Source organism: Mustela lutreola, chromosome 10, assembly GCF_030435805.1.
Source record: "Mustela lutreola isolate mMusLut2 chromosome 10, mMusLut2.pri, whole genome shotgun sequence".
Taxonomy (NCBI): Eukaryota; Metazoa; Chordata; class Mammalia; order Carnivora; family Mustelidae; genus Mustela; species Mustela lutreola.
The window spans coordinates 41,746,065-41,770,424 of record NC_081299.1 but is presented as its reverse complement, the minus strand read 5'-3'; the positions used below and the strand labels follow the sequence as shown (position 1 = coordinate 41,770,424).

Genomic DNA, 24,360 nt, shown 5'->3' with positions numbered 1-24,360 from the left:
AAATAGGTGATTTGCACTATAATATAGATTTTTTTTTTAAAGATTTTATTTATTTATTTGACAGAGAGATATCACAAGCAGATGGAGAGGCAGGTAGAGAGAGAGAGAGAGAGAGGGAAGCAGGCTCCCTGCTGGGCAGAGAGCCCGATGCGGGACTCGATCCCAGGACCCTGAGATCATGACCTGAGCCGAAGGCAGTGGCTTAACCCACTGAGCCACCCAGGTGCCCTATAATACAGATTTTCTTTAAAAAATATTTTACTTATTTATTTGAGAGAGAGTATGAGTCGGGAGGGAGGGTCAGCGGGAGAAAAAGAAGCAGATTCTCTTCTGGGCAAGGAGCCCTGCATGGGGGGGCTTGATCCCAGAATCCTGGGATCATGACTTGAGCCGAAGGCAGATATTTAACTGACTGAGCCACCCAGGCGCCCCCAGACTTGTCTTTTAACATGAGGAAGTAAGTGAAGAATTTTGCAAGTGTAACTTTTTTACAAGGGAGGAGTTAAACTGGATTGGGAAGGTGTATCAGTTGATGTTCAGTCAGGAACACAAAAACACTTTAGACCTGTGTATAGTGTTGAAAAGGCTGGAAGAACAAAAGGTGGTATTTCCCAGAGATCAATAAGTACAGAAAGCCATGACTTCCCCCTAATGCTGGAGGAACAAAGGGAAAGGTAGTGCCTGCATATCTGCATTCACAGCCCTCAACTGATTTTCTGAGCTTTTAACGCTCTGCAAAGCAGAGAAGAGTGCAGAAAGGTGAGAATGGGACAGAGTTCTAAAAGGAGGATTAAAAAGAAATGGAAACTACACAACACTGTGTCTTCCAAAAGCTAGGAGGGGAATGATGCGGCAGTTATTCCTGTGGCCGTTTGTATGCTTACAAGAAGGAACTGATCGGGTGAGAGGATGAAGATATTTCATGTTACAGAGATAGGAAGGATATTTGACAAGAAGGGAGGAAAACCTCATCAAAGGAATATCCACCAGGGGGAGCACCTCAGCACTGTGGGCTTTTGTATTTAAGGTACAGGCCTTTGTGTATAGAGTTTGGAGTCTGTGGTGCTCCTTTGATGGCTTCAGTCTTTCTCTGAAGAGCGCTGGGGAAGAGAAGAGGTGATGACGATGGTGGCACTAATGAGCGTGTGCCCTTTCAGTTGGACCGAATGCTGGTACAGAGTGATGTTAATGATATATTGCAAAGATAAAGCTAAAAATTGCAAGCATATGTTTGTCAGAAGTCACCTCAATGACTGATGCTTTAGTTTTTGTCAAGATTTTTATTTTGCTGCTTGTTGATGGCCTCTTTATAGTCACTCATTCATAAGGTTTGTTCACTGCCTCTGATTAGAATTTCTCCTCTCAAGTGCCTTTTGTAATTTCTTCGATGACTAATAACCTTATTAGGAAGTTCAGCCAAGTGAGAAGGACATGAATGCTGGGTGGAGTCAGATTGCTGCTGGTTGGTCCTGTAACCTTTAGCAAATTTTTTTAAGGTCCCTGTAATTTGATTAGTTTGTCTGTTAAAGGGAGATGGCCATAGTACCTACCCTGAAGGGTTGATGTGCTGATTAAAAATAATATGTTCATCGAGGTGCCTGGGTGGCTTAGTTGTTAGGCTTTTGACTTTTGCTCGGATCATGATCCCGGTGTCCTGGGATCAAGTCCTGCATTGGGCTCCCTGCTCGGTGGGAAGCCTGCTTCTCCCTCTCTGAGTCCCCCTGCTTGTGTTTCCTCTCACTGTGTCTCTCTCTGTCAAATAAATAAATAACATCTTTTAAAAATATGTTAACCAAGTATTATCAGGTGCTTAGCACAGTGTCAGGCACACAGGAAGTGCTTAACAAATGTTCTTGCATCTCCCTTTTGCACCTATCCCTCCTAGATTCTGAGCTTCATTCTAAGAAACGTGCTCGAGTACAGTGGTTTATCCGTTTCTGTGAAGTTCCTGCCAGTAAACGGCATTTGCTAGGCCGGGAGCCTGCTGCACAGGAGATATTCTGGTATGATTACCCTGCCTGTAACAGCAACATTAGTGCTGAGACCATCATTGACCACGTGCAGGTAGGTGATGCTTTGAAACTCGGGTTCTATCTTGAAGCTTATTTCTGGCTGCCTCCTGAACTGCATGACCTCAGAAACATTCCTGGCTCTAATTTACCCCACAGAAATGAATTTTTTCCTGTTTGTTATCTTTTCTGCTTGCTGCCTACTTCATCTCAACAAATATTTATCAAGAGCACTTAGCATGTGTTAGGAGCCTCCTGGAGGAAGTGACATTTAGGTTGTGACCCAAGGGATAAGCAGGAATTAGCAAATGAATCTCGGTGGGAAGATATGGTTGTGGCAGGCTCAAAGCATTGCGAGGCTGGATACGCTTGCTTAAATGAGGACTTCACCTTAAGTGGATCAGTACGAAGGGTGTTAGTTGCTAAGGGCAAATTTGTATTATGGGATTTTGTGATAAATCAGGTTCCAATGAACTACAGGATGAATGCAGACACTAGTTTGGAGACTAAGATACAGGTTACTTCTTAAGCTACTTCAGGCCCCCCAAAATAGGGGATCATATGATAGGAAGTGTGGTCCCAAGTTTGATTTAATGGTAGGGCAGAGAGACTTGGGTCTGGCATGACCAGTCAGATTTTCCCAGTCTATGAGTCCAGCATAACATATGCCTCAAAACAATTTGTTTCTGAGTTAAAAGAGTGAAGGAGCGAAAGGCAGATAGCCAAGTTGAAACAGCAAAATGGGTTGATTTAGAAAGGCAGAGAGGGAAGAGGGGTATTTAGGCGGGAGCATGATGGGGGAGAGGAGCAGGACTGCGACAAGCCAATCTTGGATAGTGATGGAAGGCCATCTGGGAGAGGACTGAGCACTCAGGAAGTAACATGGGGCCATTTTTAGAATGCCCCCAAAACCAGTGTAATAATCAGATCTTGGGGTAGCAAGGAGCCGTTAGAGACTTCAGCAGGGGAGCATGCTTAGAAAAGTTGTGGGGAAATTTGGCATGAGTGAATAGATCGGACTGGGAAAGAAAGCAACATGGGGTATGGATATCATACTCCATAAGCAGGAGTCTGGAAATATGCCTCTTTAGTTTGGAAGAGGGACATTGCAGGTAGGGATGTAGATGTAAGTGCTTTTTAATCATAGCTCTCATGAAGCATCTGTTGGCTTATTTGGTTCTCATTTCTTCCTGTTCAGGTAGTAGCTTTAGGCCCAGATGAAGTGATACCTGTGGATGTGAGAAATGAGGAGACACTCTTTGTGAAACTATCTTGGAATGAGAAGACATTCAGGCCATTATCGCCAGAACTATTTGCAGAGTTTGATCGGCCACAAGAAAGTAGTCCTAGGTGCCAGAAGCCTGTGGGAGCCAAGACTAAGGGCCTGGGAAGCCCTTCTTCGACCACAGCAGAGCATGCAATCAAAAGGATTGAATCAAGGCACTCTACCTCCAAATTTCGCCAAACTCCTTCCCATCTTGTCACCCCAAAGGCAAAGAAGAGATTGGAGCTTGGTGGTAAGTGCAAGATGGGTCACAGTGGGCAATACTGAGACTAATGGAAAATGATAAAATATTAACTCATGCTGTAATATCCAGTTAATGCCCCAGTGGACCAAGTACTGATTAGACAGGTGTTGAAATACACATAAAATTTAGCATTTAGTCATTTTTAAGTGTACAGTTAAGTGGTATTAAATACATTCACATTTTTGTACAGCCATCCCCATCATCTTCTGCAATGGAAACTTTAGCCATTAGACCATAGCTTCCCATTTCCCCATTTCTCATCCTTGGGCAAACACCACCATTCTTTTTTCCTGAATTTGACTACTCTAAATACCTCGTTTAAGTGGAATCATATAGTAGTCATCCTTTTCTGACTGGTTTAAGTTAGCATAATGTCATTAGGGACCATTCGTGTTGTAGCAGGTATCAGAATTTCCTTTTTTTAAAAGATTGAGAGGTATAATTAACGTATAGTATTATATTAGTTTCAGATATACAACATAATCTGTTCACATCTCTCACCATACATAGTTAAAATATTTTTTTCTTGAGGTGAAAATGTTTAGGCTTTACTCTCTAAGCAACTTTCAGGTATGCAATAACAGTATTCTTAACTTTAGTTGCCGTTATCTTGCCACGCACACTGTATCCTCATGAGTGACTTAGTCTGACCTCCTTCATCCATTTCACCTGCGCCTTGACTGGTGATCACCTGTCTGTTCTCTTTATCTATGAGCTTGGTTTTGTTTTCTTAAAGTTCAGAGGGATGCCTGGGTGGCTCAGCCAGTTAAACGTCTGCCTTGGGTTCAGGTCATGATCCTGGGATCCTGGGATGGAGCCCCACATTGGGCTCCCTGCTCAGTGGGGGGACTACTTTTCCCTCTCCCTTGCCTGCTGCTCCCTCTGCTTGTGCTCTGTCTCTCTCTGACAAATATATAAATAAAATCTTTAAATAAAATAAAATATAAATAAATAAGTCCTTAAAATTTAGATTCTGAGTTGCCTGGGTGGCTCAGTTGGTTAAATATCTAACTTTGGTTTAGGTCATAATCTCGGGGTGCTGGGATTGAGCCCCAAATCAGGCTCAGTGGGGAGCCTGCTTTTCCCTCTGCCTGCTGTTCCTCCTGCTTCTACGCATCCTCTCTCTCTCTGACAAACATAAATAAAATCTTTAAAATTTAGATTCCATGTTTAAGTGAGATCATACAGTGTTTGTCTTTCTCTGTCTGACTTATTTCACTTAGTGTAATGCCCTCAAGATCCATCCATGTTGTGCAAACAGTAGGATTTTATTCCTTGTTTGGCTGAAAAATATTTCTTTGTGTGTGTGTCTGTATATCTTTATCCATTTATTCATTAATAGACACTTCAAGTTGTTTCCATATTTTGAATATTGTATATAATGCTGCATATAGGTACACATATCTTTTCAAGTTAGTGTTTTCATTTTCTTTGGATAACTACACAAAAGAAGAATTGTGGATGGTATAATGTTTCTATTTTGTTTTTTTAAAAGATTTTATTTATTTATTTGACAGAGAGAGACAGTGAGAAAGGGAACACAAATAGGGGGAGTGAGAGAGGGAGAAGCAGGCTTCCTGCTGAGCAGGGAGCCGGATGAGGGGCTCCATCCCAGGACCCTGGGATCATGACCTGAGCTGAAGGCAGACACTTAATGACTGAGCCATCTAGGCGCCCCTCTGTTTAATTTTTTGAGAAGCCTCCATATTGTTTTCCACAGTAGCAAAGCTTTAGAAGTTATAGGGCTCAACCAGAACAATTAAGTTTAACTTCTAAAACTTTGCTACTAAGGTGACCTTGCTTTTAGATCCTTAGTGGAAGAGATAAGAAATAAGTATTTTAAAACTCTTAAATTTATACCAATACTTCTCATTTGTACCACAGGGTTCTTCCCATATTCTATAGTTGTATCCCCTTCTTCAAGATCCTGATATACACGAAGTAGTTTCACAATTGCTATCCCAGTACTACTACCGGTAGTTAACTTACCAACTGAAGTTTGGAATTTATTTGCAGTTCTTTATGCCTTTAGAATATATTCCACTGAGGGAGTAAAGTTAATTTAATTGCTTTTCTTTCCTTCTGATGGTTTTATTATTGGTGATAGGCAGTTAGGTTCTTTTATTTCTGTTTAATTTTAGGGTCTCTCCCATCTTTGATTAATTTTTAAGCATATGAAACATTAAAATAAGATTCAAAGCTATTTAAAACAAGTATACTCGGGATGCTGGGTGGCTCGGTCAGTTAAGCATCTACCTTTGGCTTAGGGCATGATCCCAGGGTCCTGGGATTGAGTTGTGTGTTGGACTCCTTGCACAGTGGGTAGCCTGCTTCTCCCTCTGCCTGCTGCCTACCCCCACCCACCCCCGTTTGTGCTTTCACTCTCTCTGACAAATAAATAAACAAAATCTTAAAAAAAAAAAAAAGTGTACTCAAAAGACGCCCCATTCCTTTCTTTGCCCATGTACCCTGTTTCTTTTCCATCTTTTGTAAGTAATCAGTTTTATTTCTGGTTTCTTTTTTCTGCAGACATAAGCAGATACACATGTATGCACACACATACATATGCACAAACATGCATATAATTTTATTTTTCTTTTACTTACAATGTATTTGAAGCTTCCCTGTGGCAGTTCTGAGAGTTCATCCTCATCCTATTATGTGTCATCAATCCTGAATTCTTTGTGTATGTACCAAGTTCACTGGGTTTAAGTTATTTGTGGTTTTTTTGCTTGTATTTTGTTTTTAGATTTTATTTACTTATTTGACAGCAAGAGAGAGCAAGAGCAGGAACATGAGCAGGGGGACTGGGAGAGGGAAAGAGGGAAAGCAGGCTTCTCTCCTAGCAGGGAGCCTGATGTGGTGCTTAATCTCTGGATCCTGGGATCATTACCCAAGCCAAAGACAGACGTTTAACGACTGAGCCACCTAGGTGCTCCAAGTTATCTGTGTTCTTTTTTTTTTTTTTTTTAAATAATTTTAAGATTTTTTATTTATTTATTTGACAGATGGAGATCACAATAGGCAGAGAAGCAGGCAGAGAGAGAGGAGGAAGCAGGCTCCCTGCTGAGCAGAGAGACCGATGTGGGGCTTGATCCCAGGACCCTGGAATCATGACCCAAGCCGAAAGCAGAGGCTTTAACCCACCGAGCCACCCAGGCATCCGGTTGTCTGTGTTCTTGATAGCTCCTTTGTATAATGTGTATTTAGGAGCTGAGCATAAACATATAAAACATTTGGGAAATATCAAAAGATTACTAAAGAAATAATTGGCAACATCACCATATAGAAATAAATGGCAGTATTTTTTTACTGTTGATTTTACAGGACCTGGACAGGGTAAGAAATCTGGACTTGACACAGTTATATAACTAGAGGAGAGGGCTATGATGAAAATGTTTTGGATTAATTGTTTTTAACAGAAAGGGGAAAATGGGGGCACCTGGGTGGCTCAGTGGGTTAAGCCTCTGCCTTCGGCCCAGGTCGTGATCTCAGGGTCCTGGGATTGTGCCCCGCATTGGGCTCTCTGCACAGCGGGGAGCCTGCTTCCTCCTCTCTCTGCCTGCCTCTCTGCCTACTTGTGCTATCAAATAAATAAATAAAATCTTAAAAAAAGAAGAAGAAGAAGAAGAAGCACTCCTTTGATAGATTACTTCAGGGAAATTGCTGAATATTTATCCACAAAAGCTGATTTAACAGTTGACTTATGACTCTAACTGGGGAAATTACCCTGGAATTTAGGAGAGATGAAAAACAAAAGAACTAGCTAGCCTGGGGGAAGAAAGCATGGAGTAGTTAAAAATATGGGCAACTCATGGGGCTCAGTCAGTTAAGCACCTAACTCTTGGTTTTGGCTCAGGTCATGATCTCAGGGTCCAGCCCTGCACTGGGCTCCCTGCTGAGTGTGGAGCCTGCTTAAGATTCTCTCTCTCCCTTTCCTTCTGCCACTCCCCCCGCTCATGCATGTATGCTGTCTGTCTCTCTTTCTAAGAAAAGAAAAATGATAATAAAGTAACTGACCCTAGAGTACAATGAGGCAACATTCCTTTTTTTTTTTTTTTTAAATATATATGGGCAATTCATGCCTTTGTGTAACTTCAGTGGATGAATTTAGCTATAATGAGATTGAGGTTGTGCATGGTGCTTATTATAAAATTCATACATTGTGATTTCTCTTGGGATTAGGATTCCCTAGGACCCCTAGCACTAGGATTTCCCAGCAGAATTCAGGGACCTTGTTGGATTCTCCCAGAAGAAGTAAACGAAAAGTGGCCTTCTCTGAGATCACCTCACCTACTAAGAGGTCTCAGCCTGATAGACTTCATACCTCATCCCCAGCTCTGAAAGCCCTACAGAAAACTGGAGAGATTCAAAGCTCATGTGCTGCGGATGACAAGAAGGCATCACCTAACTGTCACAGGATCCTGAGAACCCGAGTCCCAGCTTTGAAAACCACAGAGATTAGTGAGGAAAGAAGACTTACCCCTACCAGGGGGCGGAAATCCTCGGCAGTGCCTTCCGTGGTTCTGAAACCAGATAGCATCAAAAAGAGGTGACTTGGGCGTTATCCTGCCTCCCACAAAGCAAGCTGAGCTCTGTTATGTGATTTGGAATGTATGGGACACGGCTGCTCAAGTTAGAGCAGCAGGTCTCAAATCTGACTGTTGTAGCATCACCTGGGAACCTTTCCAAAATACAGATTTCTGAGCCTCTTCCCAGATGAATCAATCTCTGAGTGTTAGGCCCAAGAATCTGCATTTGGAAATGGTCCTTGGATGATTCTGATATACTTGGTTGTCCTTTTGGAATCCCTGCTCTAGGAGATAATTTCCCAAACCTGGATTGCTTCACAGTCCTGCTAAAGCTCTTTACCGCATATTAATATTCACTTTCCTAGTCTGTTTTTCGCTTTGGTTTTTTTGGACTGGAATTCCAAAATTCCCAAATACATATGGTACAAGAAGATAATGCATCTAGATCAAACTTTGCAGTTTGACACGAGACAATGTTTGTAAATAAGGGGCAGCACAGATAATATGAAAAACAGAAATCACGCATGGCCATATTTCCTGCTCAGACCAGCACCTGGTCTATAATAGATTTGCTTGGTAAATGCTTTGCATTGAATACATAGCTGCACTTCTGCCTGCCTTGAGTCTGGACAGTAAATCCACTGATGCCTCATAATTAAAGAGGGTAAGAAGCTCTGCCTGGCCTGAGTACATTCTGGTCTTTAGCTGGTGAAGTCATGAGTCTGATTTGAATGATAAGCTTCAGACAAACTTTATCTTTGGTGTTGAGTCAGACTTGAATTACAAAGTTTTTGAACCAAGTGTGATTAGTTCCCTCCAAATCCAAATCTTTCCAAAGTAGCTATAAAAAACAGTAGGAGCCAGTCAGGAGCCCACCACTGACTCCTAGTGCCCAAAACTATGTCTCATAATCGTGCTGTGATACCTTGCAGGGAGGCAGAAGAACCAGAAGCTCCAGAAGATCCTACCTCTACCCCACATCGGATCCGTAGGAAGAGTTCTGTCTTGACTTTGAATCGGATTAGACAGCAGCTTCGGTAAGCCTGTTCTTAGCAGGTGGAAAATGTTTGTCACTGCTCCCTATAGTATCTCTAATCTCATTTCCTAAAGCCTCCTATGTTTCTTGTTTGTTATTTGCTATTCCATTAATTTGCCTTTTACTTAGTATGTCTGGGAATATGTTAATTCCACAGAAATGTCATAGTTTGAAAGGGGCAAGAAATAGTGCCCTGGGTTTAGAGGGGTCCTGGGGCCCTATACTCACATTCAGCAAGACTGTTAGTGCAGTGCCTAAAACCATGAACTTTGATTCTAGCAACTTGGATTTAAACCTAAGCTTTGTCATACTGTGTAACCTTGGGAAGGTTACTTTGCCTTTCTAAGCTGCAGTTTCCTATTCTATAAAATGGGAGTGATAATTCACAAGTCACAAGGTTGTCGAAGAATTTAACAAGAGACTACCAGTAAAGCCCTTAGCAGAGCATTACAGTAGCAAGGGTCCAAGAAGCAGAACACATCCTATATTACTTGGTTGCAGAAAAGACTCTATAATATTTCTAGTCCACAGTGGCCTATTAGAGAGCTTTTTATTTAGATGCTAAATATCAGAAAATAATGTGTCCCACCATTCAGGTTTTTAGGTAACAGTAAGAGTGACCAAGAAGAGGAGGAGTTTCTGCCGGCAGCAGAGATTTCAGACTCTGGCAGTGAGGAGGAAGAGACTCCCACACCAACCCTCTCAAGGAGAACATCTAGTCAGGTGTCCAAGGACCCATGCTCTTCCATGAAGTCATCCTTACAGACCCCCTCAAAGACACCAAAGAAAACCGTAAGACTCTTTTAGGTTTGTTTGCCACCGAAGCATCTTCTCTTAATTCTAAAATTGTGTTGGCTAAGGTCACACAGTTAGTCACAGCTGGATTCTGAGCACAGGTCTGTCATAGGCAAAGTTACTCCAGCTGGAATATTCATAGAGGAAAAGATCTAAGTGAACCCTAGGACTGAAAATGAATCCAGTAGCAATGATTTTGAATCCGAGTTCCTTTTACGATATGAAACCAAATAGCCAAGAAGTTCCTGAGGGAGGGACAAGTTCCTCAGAGTTCCTGAGGGAGGGACAAGGCCTGGCTCCTTGTCTTTGCATTTTCCACAAATGCTAGCAGAGTACTTTATGCCTGATCTGTGTAGCCAGGGCCCGAGGGTGCAAGAGCCGCCCAGCTCCCGGGGTCCCCAACAGACCAGGTTCAGCCACTTGCCCCTGACTGACAAAACCCAAAGGCAGAGAGATGAGTGGTGGTGAAACAAGAAGGGAGTTCATTTCAGTGAGGCCAACACTGGGAAGACAGCAGACCGACCTCTCAAAGACTCTCCAAAGTACTGAAGATGCTTCTAGGTTGATATAAGGGAATGGAGACAAAGGCGGCTGGGTATGTGCTGGCAGTCAGGGAAGTCAGGGCCATCACTGTCTGGAGGTTGGTCCTGCAGGGTTTTGCTGGCGCCAGGGCAGTGGTTATTGCTTATCAGTTCCTGTCATGCAATGCCTTGCCCACGTTAAGAGATAAGCTGGAAAGAACTAAATCAGAAAGTACAGACTAAGGTAAAAATGGCAGTGAAGTCCTCTTTCAAGTTGCTCAGACTTGATCTTGAATCCAGGGCTGCTGGGCTACGTTACGTTGTTTCTGCTGTGCCACCTGATTCACCTGAGAAACAAGCACGACTAAGGTCTTGGTAATAAACTGTGTAAAGTAAGATGGAAGAGGGGAATGGACATCTCTGCTGCTTCCTGTGGAATTTTAGTAGAATGTTGAATCAATTAAAAGAAGGTCTTCCCACGTTCAGATTATGTTTCAGAAATGTTTGGATCACACAGTTAAACTGGTTCATTGTCACAGGAGTTCTCAGGGCCATTAATTTATTAATGTTAACATGACCTTCTCAGAGTGCATTAGTGTATGGGTCTTTGATCTGGAAACTCTTCTCTGGGAGCCTATTGTTTTTAGGAAATGCCTAGTTAGGATACTTTTTCTACAGCTGATCTCCATTTTTCCATATCAAGAAAAATGTGATTGGGCTTGGGTTGAAAAAAAAAAAAAGACCTTCAGAGAAGGAAATCAAATAGATCACTTTTGGATTAGTGACCATTCTACCTGGAGTTTCATTTTGCAAATAGCAGATCAAGGTTCTGATCGCATCTGTCATCTGCGGGGTCCTACCCAAAACAAGGGATACTAGGGTGTGATGGCATCTTTTGCATGATAAAAAGGTCAGAAGTCCACCAAAGTGTTCGATACCTTCTCAGCAAGGTTTTGGTATTCCTTTCTTGTTTTCTACAAAGGTAACAGATAGAAAACTATTAGGGTGTAAGTGCTTTCTGCCTGAGGAAGGGGTAGAGAGGCTGTTACCCTGTAGCCTGGGGAGATCAGAAGGTGGGTAGGGGAAATGCCCCCACGGAAGGGAGTGCTTTGTGGAAAGAAAGATGGAGTAGCAGGTCCACTCTAGTAAGCCAGCAACAAGGAAGAAAAGAGATGGGCTGGTCAGCCTAGATAGAACCTGGGATTTGGGAGTGGAAAAATCTGGTGATATCTTTCCAGTTCTGGATTATGGAAGTCCTGAGCTAAAGTTTGACTGTATATTCAAACAAATCTAGAGGAGAAGCCTATGGATCAACCTTGGTTTATGCCTCCTACCCTACTGTGTATTGGGCAGAGTAGTTAGGGTTTCTTATAAATTTCTTGTCTTTCAAGATAATATTTTACTTTTAAATAGTATTTAATCCATGCTTTCATTCATTTTTTAAATTAACATATAATGTATTATTTGCCCCAGGGGTACAGGTCTGTGAATCATCAGGCTTGCACATTTCACAGCACTTACCATAGCACATACCCTCCCCAGTGTCCATAACCCAGCCACCGCATCCCTATCTCCCCACCCCGCAGCAACCCTCAGTTTATTTCATGAGATTAAGAGTCTCTTACTTTTATTCATTCTTTATTCAGATAGACATTGTTTTCAAATCCCAGGACTGTGTGTAAAATAGAAAAAAGAAATTGTGTCTGGCCAGTGAATAGTATTTGTAACATGAGAGAGGGGGAGATTCGTGGTACTTTAAAAGGAAATGCACTAAGAGGTATTCACCATTCTTTTTGTCAGAGTTTCATGAATCAGACTTGCTGATGTGTCCTAGATGGGGTTTTGCTTTGCCTTTTTCTTCTGAAATCTGTTCTCTTTTTGAACACAGCCCAAGCCCGGCACGCCACGCCATGCCACTCCTCAGATCCGCAGCCGAAACCAGGCTGCCCAGGAGCCAGCCAGCATGCTGGAGGAGGCCCGGCTGAGGTGCGCTTCTCGGGGGCCCCCCGTTAGATAGGCGGGAATGGGTCTCTGCTTTCATTTACATCAAACAAGTAATTTGTAGCCTTCCATGTACATGATAAAGGTAGAGAGTAAAACGAACACGTGTGTTTAGAGAGAAGAAACCTTTTCAAGCAGTGTCTGGGTGGGATAATGTGGACAGGTTCTCAGAGAGTAGGCTTCTACCACCATTTGCTCAGGGACAGAAGGTGGCTGATGAAGGAGAATACTGCTTTTCCATCATGGTACCCTTTAGAACTACGCAGGAACTTTCTCAAGATACATAAGCCAACATCTTCCCAGAAAACAAGTAAATCAGAATCTCTCATGGGATGAAGGCCATCCCTGTAATTGAGGAAAGCTCCCCAGGGGTTATGTACCCTTGTTTAGAACCTATCAGTTGGGTCATTTGGATGGAGAAAGGATTAGGAGGCCGAATGAAGGCATTTCCTGTGGATTTCTGATTGAAGTTTCACATAGAAACTATACATAAGCCTTCCGCATTTGTTACTGAGTAGATGGTGAAATGTCCTATTTCCCCCTTGTTTATTGCTGATTGTAGGCTGCATGTTTCTGCTGTACCCGAGTCTCTTCCCTGTCGGGAACAGGAATTCCAAAACATCTACAACTTTGTGGAAAGCAAACTCTTGGACCGGACGGGAGGGTGAGTCCTGCTGAGGCCAACGGGACGGTCTGGGGAAAAGGCTCCTGCTGGCTCCACCTCAGGTGTCACAGTTCAACCGAATGGTCTTCCTAGCGTCAGGAGAACAGGCAAAGTTGTTGCTGAAGGTTGAAGGCTTCTAAAGCAGCTTTTGTCAAAATAATTCTCTAGGAAGAAAATGCCTGTCATTCAGAGAAAAAAAAAAAAAAAGTCTTCTTGGCCTATAGCACTGCTCATAGAATGAATGATTCTGTGTAACCAGGTCTTGCTCTAACTAGCTTCCAAGGGTGGTCCTTACTGCTCCCTCCTCCGCATTTCAGGGGTCTGGGCCCTTCCTTCAGCACACATCCCCATGCTTCTAACTGGTGATGGTGTGAGGCAGCCGGCACAGACTCAGCCCGCAGGTCTTCCCCTCTTGCTGCAGGTGCATGTACATCTCCGGGGTCCCCGGGACAGGGAAGACCGCCACTGTGCACGAGGTGATACGCTGCCTGCAGCAGGCAGCCCAAGCAAATGACCTTCCTCCCTTTCAGTACATCGAGGTCAATGGCATGAAGCTGACAGAGCCCCATCAGGTCTATGTGCAGATCTTGCAGGTGAGTAAAGCTGTTGCAGCTTTTTGGAAAATAGAGTTTCTTGGTGGCATATGAAAAAAGGGAGGTTTTGTGCTTATTGGTATATTTACGATGTGCCAGGCGTTGTCTTTTGTGTGAGGAAGCAAGAGTAGAGAAGACAATTCCTACCCTCAGGGACCTTAAAGTCTAGGAGCTGGGCATGAATACTGGAAGCCAGGGCTTCCTGGCTTTCACCACTGATGTGGTGAAAACTGTTGGCACACAGGAGACCCTGTGGCCAACTGTGGGGAACAGATTAGAGGTCGGCTAGAGTTTGAACCTGGCTCTTGTATTCATTAGTGGTTTTCTTGGAACAAGTAATGGCCAGTTATAAATCAAGTCATGCAGTAATGATTTTAGAGGGGCTGCTGGGACCTGCCTGTGGCTCACTTGCATTTCAAACACAGACTTTCTTTATCATCTCTTCTGGTGCCTTCTCTTCTCCTTCCATGTTAAGGTTAAGACCAGAGTGGAAGGCAGAATTTAGGACAGTGAAGTCCTCACACAAAATTGCTTCCTCTATTGCAAATTTAACATTAAGCTCAGGAGAGTAAAATACTTCCTGTTTACCACACCTGCTTTTCCCTCATTGCAGAAGCTGACCGGCCAGAAGGCAACCGCTAACCATGCAGCAGAACTGCTGGCAAAGCGCTTTCTGACCCGGAAGTCCTCTCAGGAAAGCACTGTGCTGCTTGTGGATGAGGTAAGGAGGTACCCTCAGGAGGACCGGGAGAGTGGCCTGGTGCTTGACCGGGGCATGCCAGGAGCAAGTGCTGGGTTGAGAGGGAGGCCCTGGCTCCTTCATCTCATCCCTTCGTTCATCTGAGCCTGTTTGGTGGTGGTGAGACACCTGCATCCCATCGATGTCCCTGCTGCTTTCTTGGTGGGACCTGAGAAGCCCAGGCAGCTAACACAGCGGTAACAGGGCTTCACTCGGAGGCCTCAGTTCTGTGGTTGTTCCTGCATCTCTGTCCCTTTCCCGGCAGCTTGACCTTCTGTGGACTCAGAAACAAGACGTGCTGTACAATCTCTTTGACTGGCCCGCTCACCGGGAGGCCCGGCTTGTAGTCCTGACCATCGCCAACACAATGGACCTGCCAGAGCGCATCATGATGAACCGGGTCTCGAGCCGACTGGTGGGTCCTAGGGCTGTTCTTAAGCCCTTCTTACAGATCCATAACGGGGGCCAAGGAGTTCTAAAAACTAAATGCACGGGAAACTAAAATAAATGGGAAAAGTGCACAATGTGATTTCTGAAATTCCTGTAATTAAATTAAATCTGCTGCCATTGCATGATTTTCTGCAAATACACCTTGCTGTTCTGCCACCGGGGTACTCTTAACCTGCACAGAGCCCTGCAGGTCTAACTGTTTTTTAAACATCTGGAAGCGCTCGCCCCTGCCAGGCCAGGCTGGAGGCGTGGGATACAGCAGGGACCAGAGCAGACACTGCCCTGCCCCCGGGGATGGGTGCTTCAGCAGGAAGCACAGCAGGGACTGAGAAGCAAGTCAAGTGAAGCCAGGAGCTGAGCCTGTGTTCTCTGCGGAGTTGGGGATGCTCCCACCCGCTCCAGCTAGAGCACCCTTGCCTGGATCTACTCCTAAGTGATTCTGGGAGAATAAAGATTGTCTGAAACAAAAGGACAAATTACTTGAGCGCTGTGGCTGTCTGCAGGAGACCACCTGCTGCTATCAGCGGTGAAAGGAGCTGTAATCGATAACGTGGCAGTCCTGGGAGGGACTGATGTAGCCTTGAGGGACTTGGAAAGCAGGCTTAGGGATTTGACCGTGGCTGACCAGAAGGACTGTCAGAATGGTTAATTAATGAACTTGTTCTCTGTGGTCTTGACTTGCCAGGGGCTTACCAGGATGTCCTTCCAGCCCTATACTCACAGCCAACTGCAGCAGATCCTAACATGCCGACTCAAACATGTGAAGGCCTTTGAGGACGATGCCATCCAGCTGGTAGCCAGGAAGGTAAGTCACCTTCGGGAGCTCCTACTTGCACCTGTGCTGTCTGTGCTGAGTGCCTGCCTGCGTGAGGCCTTGTGTCGGGTGCTCTCTGCTTGAAGAGAAATTTAGAGAGTCCTGTAAACATAAATATCAAAAAGTAGAAGCAAAAGTGTGAAAAGTTCCTTAACTTTCTTTTTTTTTTTTAAGATTTTATTTATTTATTTGACACGCAGAGAGAAATTACAAGTAGGCAGAAAGGCAGGCAGAGAGAGGGGAGCAGAGAGCCTGCCTCAGGACTCGATCCCAGGACCCTGGGATCATGACCTGAGCTGAGGGCAAAGGCCTAACCCACTGAGCCACTCAGGCGCCCAGTTCCTTAACTTTCTTATTGTCTAATTAACGAGCAGGCTAGGAGTATGGTGGGCTTATATACAAATGAAGATAAATTGGTTCAGGCAGTAACAGGGGCAGGCAGCTTTGTATGACGGAAAGGGTAGTATAGGCCATCGAGTAGCAAACTTGTTGGACTGTTTTGAGAATTAAAGGAGATCACATCCTTGATGTGCCTCCAGGGGTGGCTCTCCAGGACAGGTGCCAGGTATTGGATGCCTGTGTCCCACAAGCTCACCAGGAGAATGCCAACCTAGACTGTTCTGCAAGGCTGCTGAGGGACAGAAGTGGGTTAAATGTCTCAGCTTCAATCTGGATGCAAGAAACCACACATCCGGAGTATTTCAGCACTTAAAAGAATTATAAGCTCGTTTCTGGTTCTTCCTGTCTGAAGCGATTAGAGTTCTGAGCGCCTAGAGCAGCAGCATGTGGGACACCAGGTCAGAGCTGGGTGCTGGGGTCAGAGGCGATTCAGACAGGGAGCTGGTCTCCAAGCTTTGCTTTGTAGGAGCTCAAAGTTACCACTTACCCCCTCTGTTAGGTAGAGCTTTTTCACTTCTGCTATCTTTCTAAAAGTTCTTTTTTGTCTTTTTGTCTCTCTGAAGAGTCCTTTTTTTTATGCCATTCTGTTTATTGATGTTGTCTTCTCTCTTTTCTTCCAAGATGCTTTTTGTCTGTTGAATTCAGCTTCTATCTCGTATGGTTAGAGACTTTCCTCAGATGTCTTGGTTGTCCACTCTGATATATGAGTGAAGATTAAAAAACTTTAGGTTGGGGAGCTCTGAGCACATGAGTGGGGCTTACCACTGGGAACTTCACTCTGGGGCATTCTGTTTGGGCCAATTCCAGTATCTCCAGTTCTTTCCCTTAAGAATAGTCAGGTCTCCGTGAATAGGAGACCTGGTTGGCAATACTGGGAGTCTAGGTTGGCAATACTGCCCCTGGAGGGCAGTATTCCAGGAGTCGGGCAGAGGATGGAGGTCTTCAAATTCAGTATGGGAACAGTAACCATTTATATCTAGGAAGGGACCTCCCCTCCCCTACAATAATGCCTAGCGGTCCCTGGCCCAGAGACTTTCTCTTTATCCTTGCTTGAGAATAAATTTCTGGATTCTTGCCATGGCAGAAGAGGGATAATCTCCAAGGCAAAGAGTTTTATAGTGACAGTACAACCAACCAAGGCACAAAATTTGCCAAAGAGCCCTAAACCTTCCTGAGTGTCCCTGAGGTTTACCCAACAGCATGAAATGAGGGAAGGAATCTAGGGCAAGGGTCCACAAACTTTTTCTGTGAAGGGCCCGGCAGGAAATGTTTTAGGCTTTGTGGTTCCAACGGTCTCTGTCACCACTCCTCAACTGTGCCCTTGCATCCTGAAAGCAGCCAGGCACAGTAGGTAAATGAATGCTCACGGTTGTGTTCCAGTAAAACTTCACGTATGCAAATGTGTGGCAGGCTGTAGTTTCTGACTCCTGCTCTGGGTCATCAGGTTGTTAACTTTCAACCAGTCCTCCTTATTTTAGCCAGACATCCCCCTTTACCTTCAGTTCTGGTATTGCTGTCATCTGAGCACTTTGAAGATATTTAGTGTAATTTAGATTTTTTTTCCTTGGATTCCTTTGTACTGGCTTAGGACTTGGCTCTCTCCAGCCTACGGAGTCAGTCACTACTCTGCCTCTGGAAAAATTACATTCTTGACTCTCCTGTTGATTCCCTTCCTTTTTAGGGTTCTTGGTTTCAGGAGGCATCAGATTTAGATTCTGCTTTTACTAAAAATTTTGCCCGTAATTTCAAATCTCCTTTTCATTTCTATACATACAAAGAAACAGACTTATTTTATATTGTTTCTATTTATATTTATATTTATATTGTTTATATTTATGATATCTGAACTCTTTGTGCATTTAATTCTGTTGATTGCTGTTTGTCGTGTGTATTTGGCCTTGTTTCCTTGTTTTTATGTCTTGATTTTTTTAATTTAATTTTTTATTTTTTACTATATGCTCATGTTCCTTAGAGCTCCCTTTGAGAATTAGTTGAGGACTGGGTTGAAGTTAGTTCATTCAGAGTTTGTTTTTGCTTCTGTCTGTTACAGAGGGCCACTACCAACTGGAACCATTTTTCAACAAATTTCTCCTCCACTTGAGGCTTTTAGGAGACATGACATACATTTGGGCTACAAATCCACGTGAAGGCTTATAGTTGCAAAGACTCCGTTTTTTTACATCTGCCTGGCACTAGGGTCTACGCAAGCCCATTTTTCTGTCCCTTCTGCCCAGTGGGTCTCTGATTCACCCTATACTGAGGCTGTAGCGAAGGTCAGAGCCCAAGTTTATACACGGTCTTCTGTTAGATTCCATGCGGGGTGGGCCCAGCTTTTCTTGTGCCTCCTTCACCCCAGCAGCAGTGAGAGAGGGTATGGTCACCACAGTTCGTGGATACCCCCAAGACAAGAACTGCTTTGGGCATTTTCTTGCTTCCCAGGGTCACCTGTTCACTCTAAGTTTAGGCCTCTGCAGCAGCTCTCGGGTTACTAGAAAAGTGACCTTTGTTTTGAATGTCTTAAATTTGCATTCTGAAAACATGTACACAAAGTATTTATAAACTCTGATAATCTCACTTCCCACATATGACCACTTTTAATCTTAGTGTGTTGTGTATGTATATGCCTATACAGTTTGCTCTTGTAAACGTGACGCAGTGTGAATTTTGGAAGGAAATGATAATCTCAGGACGTCCAGGATGTCGTCAGGCAGGATGTTGTTACTGCAATTGTTGTTGGGCAAATGGTCAGGACTGCCAACAGTTACTGGGAATACTGAGAGATCCTCGAAGGCTGCAGAGTCCAAGAATTTCTTCTGTGAAATTTAAAGTGCAGGCGGCTTTCTGAGTCAGCATGGGATAGAGTACAGGATTCCCTGTGAAAGGAATCTGCGTGCATGGAAAGAAAGGAGCAGTGGAGTCATTGGCATTGTGGTTTGGTCAGACTCCTCTAACCGTGGACTTCCCTGTGTCCTCCAGCTTTGTGGCTTCCTTCCCTCTTGATTCTGGTTCATTTAGCCAATTACCGGGTGGTCTCCAAAATTTACCACCATGCTGTTAGGGAGACTGAAGCTGTGGCTTTAGAATCAAAATAGGCTCCACGGCAGCCTCTTGGCTTTGGCTAGCTGCTCCTGGGGGACATTGTTCTCTTCATGCAAAGAATGAGAACACTTGTGCTTCTAGGTGTTTCAATAATGATCTTGGGCCAGTGGTCTCTTTTAAGTTTTATTTCCTGAATTTTAAATAAAGGTGAGAATTCTTGCCCTTTCCATTATGGTTTTATCCATAAATCCAAAACAAAGGTTTGGACTTAAGGAAGAATCCTAGAAGCAGTGTAATAATTTATATCCAGGCTCCCACCAGGTTCCCACTGGGTCTAAGCACATGACGTCAGGCTTCAACCCATTCCCAGCACTGCCTTTCCTTTTTAGTTGAACCAAGAGTCTGTTGTTTTTTCTCTTGGGCTGAGGTGGACCCCAAGGAATAAAATATTCCCTCTTGTAGGTGGCAGCCCTTTCCGGAGATGCACGGCGCTGCCTGGACATCTGTAGGCGTGCCACGGAGATCTGTGAGTTCTCCTGCCAGAAGCCTGACTCACCTGGCCTGGTCACTGTAACCCACTTGCTACAAGCAGTAGATGAGATGTTCTCATCGTCATATATCACTGCCATCAAGTAAGTTGCTTTTAATGTATGTGGATAACAGTATTTTCCTATGATCGTGTAATTTGATAAATATAGCCTCAAAGGGAATTATATTACAATATATAAATGTTTAAAAGTACAACGTTGTATACCTTAAAAGAGCATAATGTCAAATGACAAATACATTCAATTTTTTAAAAAGTAAGATGCTTCTCCTTCCTGACCCTGACTGGGAAGGCCATGGAAGTTTCTAAGCTTTTTCTCATCCAACCTGCATTTACTGAAGATGCTGTCCTTTTCTTAAGGGGCATAATCCACAGGGAGAGCTAGTTGCTTTGTTCCCTGGCTTCTGTAATGGCATTTTATATCATTTTGGAACTTTTAGGGGGAGGAGGAAGCCTTGCCAAATAATATAGGAGAGAGTTTTTCCTCTCTCTTCTGTAAAGACACATGAAAACTTTATTAGGCTTTTCTCTGAGCTAGTGATATGGCCACTTAACAAGAATTCACATCTCATTTTCTTTAAGAAATTCCTCTGTTCTGGAACAGAGTTTCCTGAGAGCCATCCTTGCTGAGTTCCGTCGATCAGGACTGGAAGAAGCAACATTTCAACAGGTGATTGATCTTTTCTTTAAATCCTTCTAGATTTTGCTCTTGGTGCCTTTTAAATTGGCAGGAAATTCAATGACTGCATAACAGTTTGTCTCTATTTGTGCCAACCCAATTATGCTAAAGAATATCAGACCAACACCTTTTTTTTTTAAAGATTTACTTATTTAAGAGAGAATGTGTGAGCAGGGGGAGAGACAGAGGGAGAAGGAGAAGAGCATCTCCTTCCCCAAGCAGGAAGCTGAATGCAGGGCTCGATCCCGCCACCCAGAGATCGTGACCTGAGCCAAAATCAAGAGTCTGACATTTAACCAACTGAGCCACCCAGGTGCCCCAGGCCAACATCTATTTTTATGTGATGTTGTATTCAGTTGTGTGAGAAGAGACCTTTACCAACTAGTTTCTGCACAGTTGGTGGGAAGGAGTAGTATGTGCCAGATACTATTCTAGGAGTAAGAGATTCAAAGATGAGTAAGACAAGAGGCACCTGGGAGGGCGCATTCGTTTAAGCCTCAGACTCTTGGTTTCTGCTCAGGTCATGAGAGATCAAGCCTGCCATCGGGCTCTTTCTATGCCCCTCCCTGCCTGTGTATGCTCACGCTTTCTTTCTTAAACTAAATAAATAAATCATTAAAGACAAAACAAACACAAAGATGAATAAGACAAGAGTTACTGCCCTAATACAGCTGTGGTGTGGTGGGGATAAGGCTCTCAAAATGATCCATTTTAAAAACAAATTACAAAGATCAGTGCAAACAGTCTGAGCATAGTTTCGATTATATTGAGTAAAAGACTCACTAGTCTTTTAGTGCCTTAAATGTCTATTTAAAACTAAATAATAAATGGGCTGCCTTGAAAGATTGTTAAAGGTGTTTGAGTGTGTACCCCGGGGGTGCATATGTCTGTCTGTGTGACTGTATTTTAGACATGCAAATGGAGAGGTCCAGCTACTTCTGTCCTTCCTTTCCTGTTTTCTTTAAATTCTGTTTAAACTGCTAGTTATGTTTGCCCACGAGTGTGGGCAACACAGTCTAGAGCCTAAGGCAGCTCTTTGCCACAGTGGCTTTCGTTTTAGTCTGTAAACATTTCCTGAACATCTACAATGTGTCATTAACTGTGAAGGTGTGCCAGGAACCCTGGGTTGACTTGGTCAATGTCCCTGCTCCCGACAAGCTCCCAGCCTGGGTGGGGGTGGGGTGGGGGGGCGATTATTAAAGAGAAAAGTGACCAGAAAGTGTGGCAGGCTTGCTGGCCCCCTGGAGACGCTTTAGGAATCCAGGTTTCCCACTGCGACCTGCCTCTCTTTATGTAATATTCTCCCTGGGCCTCTGTGCTTTCCCAGGGGTCTTGCTTTAGTACCTGTGCACTATTATCTGCTAAAGAAAATGCCCTTATAGCAAAATTTGACTTGGATTTTAACAGTCTCATTAGGAATTCTCATTCCCTGGAGACTAGGACTGTTTGTATAAGTGACAATTACTAGATATTTTATATCCATTAACAAGTGAGGGATGTGGCAGTATGTTTAATAGATAAAACTAAAGTGCACAAAGTGAAATAACTTGCCCAGGGTTGCATATTTAGGTGATAAGTAGAACAGGATTCAGACCTATCCTGAGTCCAAAGCCTGATTAGCATTCCACCCCCGCATTTGTGCCCCACAGGGGCACCTGTGGATGCCTTCAGGGTATTGAGGATCACCTGGGTAAGAAGTATCTGATTTGCCTATGGGAAGAAATAAATGATCAGGTACAGAACCAGTACTACCTTCTTTCTTCTTTCACTTTCTGGCATCTGACCTCGGATTTGCTTTTTTGTTTCTAGGTATACACTCAACACGTGGCACTGTGCAGAATGGAGGGACTTCCGTACCCCACCATGTCAGAGACAATGGCAGTGTGCTCTCACCTGGGCTCCTGCCGCCTCCTCCTTGTGGAGCCCAGCAGGAACGACCTGCTCCTTCGTGTGCGACTCAACGTCAGCCAGGACGATGTACTGTACGCGCTGAGGGAGTGAAGGGCCTCATGAGGAAGGACTGTGATCAGCTCTTTTCAAAGGGCTTCATTTCCTCTTTCTAGGCAGGTGGAATTGTTGTAGCAAAACATACTGAATGGGAATGGCTGTCAGGTATTTTGAAGTTTTCCATTAAATAATTTCCTTTTTCTAGAGTGTTTGAGAAGTTTACAGTCATTACAAACGCCAGATTAAAAGACCAAACCACCCCTCCAACAATAGGCCACCTTGTGATTTTTATTTTTTAACCCTGCCATTTATTTAATGGCAACATGGTATGCACACAGTTATGTGTATCTATATAAAATAGTTGTGGGAGAATAGATAAGAAACTGATTACATTGGTGGCCTCTGGGAAGGAACTAGATGGCTATGGCCAGGCTTTAGAAGAAGACTTACTACTGTTCGTCATGTATCTTTGAACTTTTGAACAATGTAAATGTAACAGAATTAGTTTACAAAAGAGAACCCGCTGCTTGGGATGCCTGGGTGGCACAGTCCGTTAAGGGTCCAACCCTTGGTTTCAGCTCAGGTCCTGATCTCAGGCTTTGTGAGATCAAACCCTATGTTGGGCTCTGTGTTTAGTGTGGAGTCTGCTTAAGACTCTCTATCTCCTTCTTCCTCCACCCCGCCTTCTCCTACTCTCTCTCTCTCTCAAATAAATAAATAAATAAATACTTAAAAAAAAAAAAAACAACCTGCTACAAATAATACCAGCGATAAATAATCCCTATCAACAAATAGGTAGAAAATATAATTTTTAAAAAATTACTGTTGGGGCGATTGGGTGGCTCAGTGGGTTGAGCCTCTGCCTTCGGCTTGGGTCGTGGTCTCAGGGTTCTCGGAACGAGCCCCACATCGGGCTGTCTGCTCAGCAGGGAGCCTGCTTCTCCCTCTCTCTCTGCCTGCCTCCCTGTCTACTTGTGATCTCTCTCTGTCAAATAAACAAATAAAAATTCTTAAAAAAAAAAGTTATTGTTTATCATAAAAACAAATCTTTAAATTAAAGACTTAGAAGGCACAGAAAATACAAGATACCAAGAAATAAGTCTAATGAAAGAGAGGTAACCTCTAAACACAAGTCTGTTTCAGTCAAAATCTTGGCAGGGCTTTTGTGTAACTGCAGTTCTCATATTTACATTTCCAACCAACAATATAACAGACATCTAAAGCCTCTTTATGTCAGGCACTGAGAAAAACACATCACCTGTGTAATAGTCCTGCCGGAAATGTTTGACCCGAACCTACTGATGGAAATTTTCAGAAATCAAAATTGAGGGGGAAAATATTATGCAAAGCAACTGTCCCTCTTCAAAAATATCAGTATCCCAGAAGACCAAAAATCCATGGAGAAATTATCCTAAACTAAAGGAAAATAGAGAAATGAAACCTAAACAGCTAAATGTGCCATGTGAACCTTGATTGAGTCATAGGCATCGAGATGCAAACAATCATAAACATTATTAGGAACCATATCTTATGTCTTATGTAAATACTAAACTTAGTGGTAAGTTATTGTGGTTATATAAGATAATGTCCTTGTTGAAATATTTATGAGTGAACTGGAACATCTGCAAATAGTTCTCAAATAATTCAGAAAAAAGTATTATAACTGCATATAATGCAGGATCAGTGTTAGTAAAGATTACACAATAAAAAGGAATAATGAGTGAATAATTCATCTACAGAATAAGACACATAAAATGACCAACAAAATGGAAACAGTAAATGAGGCCTGCAAGTCAAAATCCTTTCACGTGTATTAGAAAACCTTTCCAAGACCATAGGGAACAACTGGAACCCAAATGCTCCACTGACAGGAATGTAAACCGAAACTACTTTGGGGATGATCTGGTAAAATTTAATCTGGAAAATGCAGAAACCCTATAAGCCAGTAAACCCACTCCTTGGTATAAACCCTAGAGAAACACATTGCTCCCCAGGAGTTGTGTACAGGAATGTTCATAGCACTTGCCATTGGGAAAGTGGATTATTTCCATACTTTTTTTTTTTAA

The 24,360-nt window shown here is 43.4% G+C and overlaps 1 protein-coding gene across 3 annotated transcripts in view; it reads left to right on the top strand.

Moving 5' to 3' along the window:
- The window catches only part of ORC1 (origin recognition complex subunit 1), a 29,050-nt gene extending 6,549 nt beyond the window's left edge, over nt 1-22,501 (top strand). For all 3 annotated transcript variants that reach the window (XM_059136642.1, XM_059136641.1, XM_059136643.1), the window contains exons 5-18: nt 1,886-2,068; nt 3,212-3,526; nt 7,724-8,090; nt 9,003-9,107; nt 9,703-9,898; nt 12,311-12,408; nt 12,986-13,087; nt 13,509-13,680; nt 14,294-14,401; nt 14,685-14,834; nt 15,555-15,674; nt 19,584-19,753; nt 20,251-20,338; nt 22,157-22,501. In XM_059136642.1, coding sequence (XP_058992625.1) covers nt 1,886-2,068; nt 3,212-3,526; nt 7,724-8,090; nt 9,003-9,107; nt 9,703-9,898; nt 12,311-12,408; nt 12,986-13,087; nt 13,509-13,680; nt 14,294-14,401; nt 14,685-14,834; nt 15,555-15,674; nt 19,584-19,753; nt 20,251-20,338; nt 22,157-22,348 — 2,366 coding nt within the window. In that variant the 3' untranslated portion in view covers nt 22,349-22,501. The remainder of the gene's footprint in view (nt 1-1,885; nt 2,069-3,211; nt 3,527-7,723; nt 8,091-9,002; nt 9,108-9,702; nt 9,899-12,310; nt 12,409-12,985; nt 13,088-13,508; nt 13,681-14,293; nt 14,402-14,684; nt 14,835-15,554; nt 15,675-19,583; nt 19,754-20,250; nt 20,339-22,156) is intronic.
- Nucleotides 22,502-24,360: the final 1,859 nt, after the last annotated feature.